This window comes from Staurois parvus, unplaced genomic scaffold (assembly GCF_062004578.1).
Source record: "Staurois parvus isolate SC_StPar_1 unplaced genomic scaffold, SC_StPar_1.0 ptg000286l, whole genome shotgun sequence".
NCBI lineage: Eukaryota > Metazoa > Chordata > Amphibia > Anura > Ranidae > Staurois > Staurois parvus.
The window spans coordinates 754,101-766,349 of record NW_028318082.1 but is presented as its reverse complement, the minus strand read 5'-3'; the positions used below and the strand labels follow the sequence as shown (position 1 = coordinate 766,349).

At 40.9% G+C, this 12,249-nt stretch overlaps 1 protein-coding gene across 1 annotated transcript in view; it reads left to right on the top strand.

Annotated features, from left to right (window-relative positions):
* Positions 1 to 12,249, top strand: part of PDGFRB (platelet derived growth factor receptor beta) — a 221,729-nt gene that overhangs the window by 190,942 nt on the left and 18,538 nt on the right. Inside the window, exons 16-20 of the mRNA XM_089682130.1 lie at positions 233 to 386; positions 2,308 to 2,471; positions 7,030 to 7,148; positions 8,536 to 8,658; positions 10,607 to 10,718. Of these exons, the coding sequence (XP_089538256.1) occupies positions 233 to 386; positions 2,308 to 2,471; positions 7,030 to 7,148; positions 8,536 to 8,658; positions 10,607 to 10,718 (672 nt within the window). The remainder of the gene's footprint in view (positions 1 to 232; positions 387 to 2,307; positions 2,472 to 7,029; positions 7,149 to 8,535; positions 8,659 to 10,606; positions 10,719 to 12,249) is intronic.

Sequence of the window (12,249 nt, the reverse complement as noted above, 5' to 3'; positions counted from 1 at the left end):
AGTGCATCATTTGTTAGACATGCATTTCTTTTGAATTTTTTGTTGCTATTCTGTCTCTCAGTGTTACAATACATCTACCATTCGATTTTTAGACTGATCATTTCTTTGTGAGTGGGCAAACATTCAAAATCAGCAGGGGATCAAATACTTATTTCCTTCACTGTATGCACGATGATTCCTTTGCCATATATGTTATATCAAACTAAAGATGTATCATTTCTTGCATTACCAGGACCTATCTACATAGTGACAGAATACTGCAGATTTGGAGACCTGGTGGATTATTTACACAGAAACAAACACACCTTCCTGCAGTACTATGCTGACAAAAGTAGGAAAGAGAATGAAGTCTACAGTAACACTTCCACGGGAGAGAGGATGTCAAGGTAATCTATACTTTCATCATTCATACTAGTGGACACAGATATGAGTTTAGATGTTTTATATTTAATTTGCAATATACTAAAGCCCCTGTCACATGAATGGTCCAATCAGGTCCATCTGTCAGTTTTTCAGGTGGGCCTGATCGGATGGTCCCAGGGGCGGACTGACAACTCATGGGGCCCCTGGGCAATAGGGGATCATGGGGCCTCTGTGTCCTTGCCCAAACTCAAAAAAGCCTATGAAAAAGGTACCAGGGGCATCTCATGGGGCCCCCTACTGACCCCGGGCCCTCAGGCGGTGCCCGAGTTTCCAAATGGGCAGTCTGCCCCTGGATGGTCCATTCACTTCTATGGACCGGCGAGTGTAAACTAAATTGGCGCTGGTCCATAAAACAGAGCAGGCTTTGTCTGTGTCCGCACTGCATCAATGGAGCAAACACAGACCTGTCATTCATCCACTCTGCTCTGATCAGCAGGGGAGCAACAGATATATCCAGACGGAATCTGTCCCCTCCCCCTTCAGAGCACCCATGTTGATGGGGACAAGGGCCTCTTCCCCACAACCCTTGCCGGTGGTTGCGAGGATTTGGTGGGGGACTTATTGGAATCTGGAAGCCCCCTTTAACAAGATCGCAGCCCCCCCCCCCCCCATGTGAACGAGTATGGGGTATATGGTACACTGGGGGAGAACTGAAAAGAATAGGTGCTGTGGAAAGTTTTCAGTTCTCTTCATCATGTAAATGATTAACAAGGGAGCAGTGGTGAGCTCATGATCAACCGTTCACATGCTTCCACCTGGAGTGGCCTCTTTGCGCTCATTTGTATGAGTTTTCCTTTGGTACACTGGGGGACCCATCCCCTTAGTTACTTAAGAAGTCTCAAGCGGCAGAGCTGTCAGGCGGTGGGAGCCTTCATTGGAAGCTGAGCCTTTTTTTGGGGGGGGGGGTTCAACATTTTTTATTTTTGTTTTTTTAGTAAAGGACTTGTCAAAAACTGCCTCCTGTGTTTTTTTGGGTGAAAGAGTAGGGGTACCATGTTCCCCATACTAATTCTTGTGGGGGGGCTTGGATCTGAGGGACCACTTGGTAAAGGGGACTTTCAGATTCTGATAAGCTCTCCACCCTCAGACCCCCACAACCACCAACCAGGGTTGTGGGGAAGCACCCCTCCCATGTTGAGGGCATGTGGCCTGGTATGGTTCAGGAGGGAAGGGGGGTGCTCGCATGCCCCCCCCCCAGATAATGTTCTGGTATGAATTTTGGGGGGGGACCCCATGCCATTTTTTTTATTTTTGTGTGATGGTTCTTATCAAAATCCATACCAGACCTGACATATTTACCTAACAAAAAGTATTGTTAGTCCTGATGTTGATCATTTTTTTATAACTACATATTCATTCATGTTGATCATTTTTTATAACTACATATTCATTCATGTTGATAATTTTGTTATAACTACATATTCTATTTAAAATTTAATGGGGAAAAAAATCAGATGAAGGATCATAGGCAACACTGGTGACATTCTTTGCCTGCAATTTTCTGGACCTCTGTTCCACACACAGCAGAAGTGACCCATTCCTTAAGTGCAGTAGGGTCAGCCTATTGGTTTGCATTTAAAGTAGAAGAAAACTCAAACTGAGTGACATTTATGGGTCTGTTTGTAAATGTTTTACCTAAGATTCCAGCAACTTTTACAGAGTTGATATATCTTTCTAATTGAAGCTTATGTGAATAGTGTGTCAATCTTAGGTGAAAATTGTGTGAAACTTTGGTAAAAATATTGAAAAACAGACCTGCTAGTGCGCTTATGCACTGTTTATCATATACAGTTAACCTTTTTATTTAATGAAATGTAAGTCTCTGCTTTTTACATTAACATTTCATATATATATATTTTCATGCTTTATCATTATACTTTCCAGCCACTTTTCAATCCCGGTAGACAGTGATGGAGGTTACATGGACATGAGCAAAGATGATATCTACTATGTACCTATGCTGGACCTCAAAGAAGACATTAAATATGCAGAGATTGAGCCATCTGGTTATGGAACCACATATGAGCTGGAGAGTTACTCCACTTCCGGTCAGTGGAAATTGAGCTTCTTCAAATAAAACCGCACGTTTAAAACCCACAAGTTTACATATACTATGAGCTCTATATTTCTTAGTCAAAACAGACCATATTTCAGGAAGTTTTTTTTTTCCAAGAATTGTTTATGCATTGCAATAAACCAGAAGAAGGACATTTTGAAGAAAAACTCTAAGAAAATATAAAAGACACAAACTAATGCAGCTATGTATTCCTTGAGGGCTGGTTCACACTAGACGCAGTTCAGTGCATTTTTTTCTGCATCAAAAATGCATGCAGTGTTTTCCATGTATTCCAATGGCTCTAGTTCACACCAGTGCAGTCAGTTCCAGTCAGTTTCCGATGCAGAGAAAAAAAGTAGAACATGCTGCATTTTTTCTGCAGAGAACCATATTGGAACATGGCAAACTGCATCAAAACTGCGCCGGAACTGCGTGCGGTGTGAACTGTAAGCAAAAATGTATCCAGAGTGCATTCTTGTAGTGTGAACTGACCCTAATACAGCACTAGATCACACTAGATGCAGTTCAGTGTGCTTTTTTCTGCATCAAAAATGGATGCACAGTGGTTTCCATGTATTCAAATGGCCCTGGTTCACACTAGTGCAGTCAGTTTCCGATGCAGGAAAAAAAAAGTAGAACATGCTGCATTTTTTCTGCACGGAACCACACTGGAACATAGCAAACTGCATCAAAACTGCACCGGAGCTGTTGGTGTGAACTGTAAGCAAAAACGTATCCGGAATGCATCCGGAATACATTTTTGTTGTGTGAAATGGCCCTAAATGTAAGCAGTGTAAGTGCCTGAATTTTACCTGGTAGCAGCCTCTTGCCAATCCTTGTACAGCAGAGTTCAGACTGGGGAAGGAGAAGGAGCAAGTCACAGTGTTCATGTATTGACAATGAACATGCTGATAGGAGGAGAGAGCAGAGTGACAAAAAGATGAGCTCACCAGTTTGTTACATCTTTTTTCACTGCCCAGTCACAAACCAGGGGCCAGAAAATACTGTATGTATAAATATTACTTTACTGCAGTGGAAAATGTAGGCCAAACAGACAGTACAGCTGTGTGAATCTCATGCCTGTATGGACAGAAATACAAATCCTTCAGCAGGTAAAACAGCTCCCACATATGTATTTTATCTATGCATTTTCCTGGAGTTTATCTTTAAAGGGTCAGTCCATCCAAGATTGATAATTAAGTTCTAGGTTAAAAAAAAGACAAACATTTTTAAAGTAAATCTGTCATCCATTTTTGTTTAAAACACAACCCCTGCCTGCTATTACCTGTACCCATTTAATAAGGGTTTGACTTGCTAAAGCTAGCCATACATTAATACATTTTTTTTGTTCAGTCTGCAGGCCAAAAAAAATTCAGATTCCACAAAAATGGCCTAGATGGGAAAATCTCTCCTGTCAGGCTATTGTATTCTGACAGCTGGACATTGTACAGTGCCTGCTTTTGATTGGCTGAATGTTGAATGAGCAGTTGGCAGAGCCATCCATTACTAGAGTTTTGATCTATTCTTCTAAGTCAGGGGTCTCCAAACTTTATAATCAAAGGGCCAGTTTACTGCCCTTCAGTCTTTAGCAGGGCCGGACCATGGCCATCGGGAGTGGAAAATGTCATGGCATCAGTGGGAGTAAACAATCCCCCATTGCTGTCTTAGCCAATGAGGAAGCAGAGACCCGGGACATTCACATTGCTGGATCGCAATGGGACTGTGAAAGGAACTGTGCCCCATCGATGGTGTTATTGGGAGGAATTGTGCCCCAACATTAGTGTCATTGGGCCCCATTGTTGGTATCATTGAGATGAACTGTGCCCCATCATCGGAGTCACTGGTAGGAATTGTATCCCTTCTTTGGTGTTAGTGGATGAAATAGTGCCCCAAGGGCTGGATGAAAGCAAGCAAAGGGCCACATTGGACCCACGGGCTGCAGCTTGGAGACCACTTCTCTAATACAGGCCATACATGGGTCGAATTCCGAACGATTTTTCATCTGAAAATCAAAAACGTAGTTCGCTCAGTAATCTGATGATGCCATCAATGATTTAAAAAATTGGCCGACCAAGTCATAAAGTTCACCCCATATAACAGGTGAAACTTCTGTTCCTTCCAGGTCACTGCTCATGCGCATATTCTTTTCGGAAAAATGATAGTATGATTTGACCATCATTGAGTCAAAAATCAGTCGTTTTTTCCAAAGTGCCCACTCACTGAAAAGGGGAGGAACCACTAAAATGCCATTGACCCACTAACAGAGCAAAAATTGGCTGATTATTCTTAGGTCCAATTTTCGGACGAAAAACGGTCGAATTTCGACCCATGTATGGCCGGCATAAGTCAGACAAAAAGAATGCAGTCAGGCAACTGAACCCTGGCATAAGGCATCCACAAATCAATTCGTAAATCAGTGAACTGCAAACATTTTGATTTGTCTAAGTATATTCATGTTACCCCAGGTAACAGCCCTCTACTAGGGTGACCTCGTTTACACAAAACATTTTTTTGTTTTGTTTGCTGTCAAGTACTATGATAATGTGTGATCATTTAAATTACATAAAAATTATTTTTTTTATTAGTACTTCTTTTCCCTTGCCTTTTATAGGCAGAAGCCTACTGTACCTAATGGTAAATCTGGCCCTGTCTACATGAATATATATTTTTGGTGCAGTCAAAAAGTGTTCAATTGACTAATTCATCAATTAGCACTAACTGCTATCCCTCAAATCCAATGAGATTAGCCTTATGTAGGCCATAGATAGGTCAAAAACCGGACGTTTTTAAAAAACAAAACAGAAAAATCGGTCGTTCGATCGGCCGACATTACCACCAACATTATAAAAATCGGCCGATTTTCGTCCCGTCTACAGCGCCCATTAGTGGCCACTGATGTACTCTCACTGGACAGGTGTAAAGCTAAATTTCAGACACAAATTAAAGCAGCTCCGTATTTATTAATACAGTACATTATTAAATGCATTTATTAGATGCAAGTAGTGTAAATATTTGAATTTACCTTAGTATCAGCATCTTGCAGTCTCAGTACAGCAGAGCACAGACTGGGGAGGAAGAAGCAGCACAAGCAGCCTATCAGTTGTATTGTAATGCAAGAAGCCTGCTTTTAGAGCAGAGTGATAGAGATATGAGCTCTTCAGTGTGCTAGTTCTCCTTTCACTGTCAGTCACAGGCTGCTGAAGGGACAAGACCTGTAAGTGTATGTCTCCATTCACACCTATGTGGATTTAGTGCTTTTTGCAGAAATGCACTACAATCCATTTAACATGGTATTCCTATGGAACATATTCACATCTATGCATTTTTGAGCTGCTGCTATTTGGAAAGGGTCAGGGAATTTTTTTAAAAGCAAAAAGCAGCATTTTTGCTACAATAGAGTTTAATGGAGAATCTGCTGAAATGCATGGTAGTGTGTTTTTGGCACGTATTTGCCGTGTTTTTCATTTTTATTCTACCCAGCCAAAAAAAATTTCACCTTATAAAAAAAGAAGCTGAACAAAACGCATCAAAAATGCAACAAAAACGCGTCACAAACGCATATAGAAAAACGAACTGCGAAAAGCACTGCAAAATGGACAAAATCAAACTGCATAGGTGTGAACGGAGCCTTACTGAACTTCAGCAGTGAAAATGGATTCCCCTACCCTACCAGACAGGACTGCACTTTACAGCAGGGCTTTGTAAATCTTAGGACTTAGAAATAAATACTTCTTTTGGCAGGTAGAACATCTCTAATACAGTATGCGTATTTTATATATATTTGCTTGGAGTTCATTTATAAAAAAGGAACACAAGGGAGAGTTTTTTTGGCTAATTAAGGTCCCCTTGTGGTTTTTGATCTTATTGACGACTTTTAGAGCCCATTCACATTTTTGCAGTGCGGTAATGCATGTGTATCAGAGTGCTTTTTGTTACGTGGTAACATGCGCTGCACTAAGTCAGACCATTGAAATTAATAGGCTTCAGATGCACCAACACAAACCCAAAAATCGGATATGTCCAGGGGCAGACTGATCATTTGGAAACTCGGGCGCTGCCCAAGGGCCCGGGGTCAGTAGGGGGCCCTATGAGATGCCCCTCTGACCTTTTTTTATAGGATTTTTTAAGTTTGGGCTAGGACACAGGGGCCCCATGATCCCCTATTGCCTGTGGGCCCCATGAGTTGTCAGTCCGCCCTGGATATGTCATAGAATTTTTGCCGCAAAGCAATCTGATCTGCAATTTCATGCATTGTAGAGTGTTGCAATGCATGTGTGTTTTCTTGACGTGTTGGGGTGCTAATCAAAATGAATGACACTGCAATGCGTCAATGTATATAGGGTGCATTGCCAAAACACATAGATGTAAATCAGCCCTAAAAGTTTAACATGATTACCAGGCTCACTTAAAGCATTACACTATGAAATCCATATTTTACAGAGAGACGCACACTTCTCTCGTCTTATACATGTGCCATCTAAATTGGATCCTTACATCAGTTTTTTTTTATATGAATAACAAACTAATTATATTTTTCTTTTTTCATGAAGCTCATGAAAGGACCAATTATTCCACCTTAATAAATGAATCACCAGTCCTCAGTTATACTGATTTAATTGGATTTAGCTACCAAGTTGCTAATGGGATGGAATTTCTTGCCTCAAAGAATGTAAGTTTTTTCAATTCTCTTTAAACTTCACATTAGTGCATTTACTGACTTGTAGTATTGTGTCCATCTGTTTGAGTGACAGACTGCCCATTGCCATTTATTTGCATATTTATTTTTTACTTACCATTTTCTTTAGTGGCGTTATCTATAAAATTACAGTCATAAAGAGAACCTGTACTGATGTAACATATAGACTGGCATTGTTGACGTTGTCTTCTAAAAATGCTAGCTGACTGGTGAAGAACCAATGGTTTATGCTGTTAGCCACTAACCCAAGACCAGTAAGAATATCAGGACTCCACACTGACTTCACTGGTGACATGCTTGTTCTATGGCAATACTTCTCTGTCTCTTCTGTTCCACAACATAGAGGTGAGGTGTTCTAGAGCCCACAGAGAGAGGGCCGATAACATTGTTAGAGATTTTAGTCGAGCATTATCAGCTCACTACTGGAAGTTAATACCTCACTTGATTTCTTGCAGGATCAACAGGCATGTTTTGCGTTTATTGTAAAGCACGGGTGTCAAACTGGTGGCCCTCCAGCTGTTGCCAAACTACAAGTCCCATGAGGCATTGCAAGATTGACAGTTACAAGCATGACTTCCAAAGGCAGAGGCATGATGGGACTTGTAGTTTTGCAACAGCTGGATGGTCACCAGTTTTTCACCCGTGCTGTACAATAAATGCAAAACATACCTGTTGATCCTGCAAGAAATCCAGTGAGGTCTTCACTTCCAGTAGTAAGCTGATAATGCTCCACTAAAATCTCTAACAATGTTATCAGCCCTCTCTATGTGGACTCTAGAACACCTTACCCCTATGTTGTGGAGCAGAAGAGAAATTCATATACTTTATATAATTTCCAGTGTTCTTGGACCAAAATAATAATAAAACACGGCATGTCATCTATCTACGAGGAATTGATTATACCATACCGGCCTAACTTATGCTTCATTCTCCCAGTCCCCTACACACACCCAAATTATGGCTAGAGACACCCAAACATAAATTGTAAACTTGGGTGTTTTCTGCATGCCAGTAATACAAAAACATGGAGCTCCATTCATTCACAGAGTTCAACCAATATCCGGTACAAATCACCTACTTGCTAATACTGGCTTTATAGCCTGAATGCTCGAAAGACACCATCAACATGTTCTCCTGTTGGCTTCTGTTGTATGTATTGTCCTCATTCTATCCCTGTAAGCGGAAGGCTGTTCATATGAATGAAAATTCAGTATACAAGCAAATTATTCTTGAGTACATGATTTCAATCCACCCGCAGAGCCAACAGATCACTATGGCCACGTTTGACTTTTTCAAGTGTGCAGCATTAGGGTATAAGAAATTGAATAATAAATATTTGCTCTTGTAAATCAATCTGCAGTGTGTTCATCGTGATTTGGCTGCAAGGAATGTCCTGATCTGTGAGGGAAAACTGGTGAAGATCTGTGACTTTGGCCTAGCCAGAGACATCGTCAGAGACTCCAACTATATTTCCAAAGGCAATGTAAGTATTCCTGTGAGAGGCCCACCTGGGACAGGGGCTTTTGGAGGTGACTATGGGCTAGCCTTCTACCCACTGAATATGGTCCATGGAGGAGACCGGGGATTTTGTCTGCTTCTCCCGGTTGGAGGAGAGCCAGGCAGGGCTGACTTAATGCATGGGCACTGTCCAGGGGCCCCAGGTGCATGGGGGCCCATGATAATGCATTACATCATACTTGCCAAATGTCCTGGATTTACTGGGACAGTCACCCAGTTTACTAAGCTATCCCGGAAACGCCAGGGCAGTGTCCCAGAACCTGTACTGTGCCCTCCTGACTGTCCCTGTACTGTGCTCTCCTGATCCCAGTATTGTGCCCAACCACCCCCCTTCCCCCCCGTACTGTGTCCTTTGTGTTGATTATTCCTTGATTTATGGCATGTTGTCCTAGTGTCTAAAATAAAGTTTTTTGTAAAGTACTAATAAATATACTGTATGTTTAATTCTGTCATGAATTTATACATAAATTAGAGCAAGTTGTTAGGAGACCAAGTGCATTGCTTTGCTTAGGGGCCCTTGATGCTATTAAGATGGCCCTGGAGCCAAGTCCCGAAACCTTTCGTCCGGGAGTATCTACCAGGATTATGTGGCCAGGAAGTCCCCAGAACAGTGGTGCGTCTGCAGGAACATTTTGACGGACAGATTGTGTAGACTCACCTTCAGGGGATATTGAACTCTTCTTGGGCATTTTTCTTATCTTGCCCCAGGTGGTCCTCAAGAACTGCATACTGCAGCATTTTCCCATTTTACCCTGGCTACTACCAATTTTATATTATTAACTTTTAATAATATTTTCATTTTTTTTTATTATGTGCCACTTGGTAACCTAGATCCAAGCTGGATTTGGGGTGGGACATTTAGAAATGAGTAGTGTAATGTACTTTATATATCTGTATAGCTGTAGAACTGTATGTAGGCACTGTATGTTTCTGGGCATCCTGGTGGATACACCCTGGCTAATCAAAACTCATTGTGGACATATTTTCCAGCACATAGACAAGGGAGGCAGGCTAGGGAATTCCTGGGACTACTAGCCATACTAATAAGACTTGTCTAGGTGCCTAGCTGTTAATTAGATTAATGTTTAAAGGTTGCATTGTCATGTTTTTACTGGTTGTACATCTTATCTTATCTATACTAACATCTCTAAAGGAGAATGTCCTCCTGGGGGTATAAAGTAGGTGTCTGGGTTTTAATAAACAGTTATTCCTTTGGTTTTACCTCAACATCTTGTCTGTGTATGATGCTTGGGGTAAAGGACTGGTATTAGCTATCAGTCTGCTGGAAGGGTTTGGAAGGCAAGAAGCACTGTTTGACAGAGGCACCCAGTCGGGGTGCCAGGTGGTTCGTGTCACAATTCCTGTAAAGGTCTTTATCATAATAGTAAGCAAAATACTGCATTTTTATTTCTATCATTATTAAGAGGCTGTATGAGAAGTCTGGAATTTATCTGCAGGGCAAATTAATCTCAACAGGGTTTTTCTATATAGAAAACAAAAAAAGTTTTGGCTTTAGATACACTTTAACTATTTGTTCACTTTTTTAAATAAATTTGGAAAATGAAAGACAATACATTATGTAATAGCTTTATACAAGCCTTCTCTGCCTCTTCCTTACCACAAGATTTGCACATAGCCAATCTCAATTACTTAGTGCTGAGTTAAAGCAGAAGTTTGGAATTATACAGTGCATTCTAATTTCATAAAGTTTTATGTTTGAAACGATCCATTTAAAGACTTAAAAATGCAGCTTCACTAGCATTGTAGGGTACAGCATGGCAATGTGCCTGTGCAGTTATCGGCTAGTAAATTTAAATTGACATGTTGCACACTCCAACAACCAGTCACCAATAACTTTATATAATAGTATGCCAATAGACAAGTAAGCTAACATCTACTTTCTTCTAATCCAGACTTTCCTTCCTCTGAAATGGATGGCACCAGAGAGTATATTCAACAACCTGTACACGACTCTCAGTGATGTGTGGTCTTTTGGAATCCTCCTTTGGGAAATATTCACTTTAGGTATGAATTGTGTGTGAATCTTTGACCTTAATATGTCTTTGAAGCAGGCGTTGTGTTGTATTTCACCACACTTAAAGAAATATGAAAAATGTTTACTGAATTTAAAGGAAATTTTAAATTTGCTCCATTCTTAACTTTTCCTTCTAAAATACTACTTGGAATAAGAATTCAGGCTTTCTAGATATGTATTCCTTCTCCAGCTAAATGTTACATGCTGGATCCAGAGACAGCCAGCCAACTAGCATGTTCAGAAAAACTTCAACAATAAAGTAAAAACACTTTTTTTCTCACTTCATATCCTTTTATTGGTGGTATGGTAGAGAAGGGGAAATCTAATCATGCACAAGTTCAAAGCTATAAAGAAAATAAAAGAATAGAGGAAGTATCCCATTTGATTGGGCCCTGTCATAACATGAAAGGGTACCACCTCCCTCTCCCAAAAAAGCAACAGTGATCCTTTGTCTTGCTGTGCCTTACATTACTTGAAAAAATGTGCAGGACCATTTTTTCAAAATGAAGTAGACCACAACCCACGGTATAGGCATTGTGATGTGCTGCAGTTGACCATGCTTTACTGTACATTGCATAGGATGCCATTCACAATAAATGGAACCGCAATGCAGCACACATAGAGCAGGTGTGCTTCCATGTGTTGTGTCAATGTGCATTAATGTTTTAGCATGTACAATGCATAAGTGTGAATGGGCCCTGAATTTCTAACAATTACCATACAGTGATACGATTAAAGAAATATTGGGGAAAATTTACTAAAGATGGAGCACTCGGAATCTGGAGCAATTGTGCATAGTATCCAGTCTGCTTCAATCTTCAGTTTGGTTAGTGGAAGATACGGCTAATACTAACTATTCCTAAAAATGTTCCTTCCCCCCTCCTCCTATCTATGATGCATACCCTGTGTGTGCCTACCTATTTTGAATCCACTCTGGTCTGGTCATGTAATCCTGCAGTTCCATCTTCTCTATGTCAATGCACAGCTGCTGCAGGGGAGAGGGAGTGCCAACAACAGCTGGGTCATGGGCGATGTTGCGGCTCTAGGAATTCACAGCCGATATCGAGCGCTTCCTTACACAGGGGAGCTGGAGCTGCAGGATGATATGACCGGACCATCGCAGATTAAAAATAGGTAAGTACACAGATCTTTTTTTATAAAGAGTATGCAGGATAGGTAAGAGGCAGGGGAGGGAACATTTTTAAGAATAGCTAATATTAGCCTTGACTACCACTTTGAACTTTGAAAACAATAATTAGAAGTTGATTGGTTATTAAACACAGCTGTTTCAGATTCTCCCTGCTCCATCCTTAGTAAATTCCCCTCTGGATACATGGAAAAAAGAGGTTTCCCCAGAAACTGGCAATTTTAACTTTTATAAAATAAAATTCTACCCAAAGTAGATTTGTCTGTTTTAGGTGAAGGGGGGAATTTTTCTCTCCCCAACAAACCTTCAAATCCATTTGTGAATCTGGAAATGAGCTGTCTGTCCAACCATAGTACAACCATGACTGCGACTTC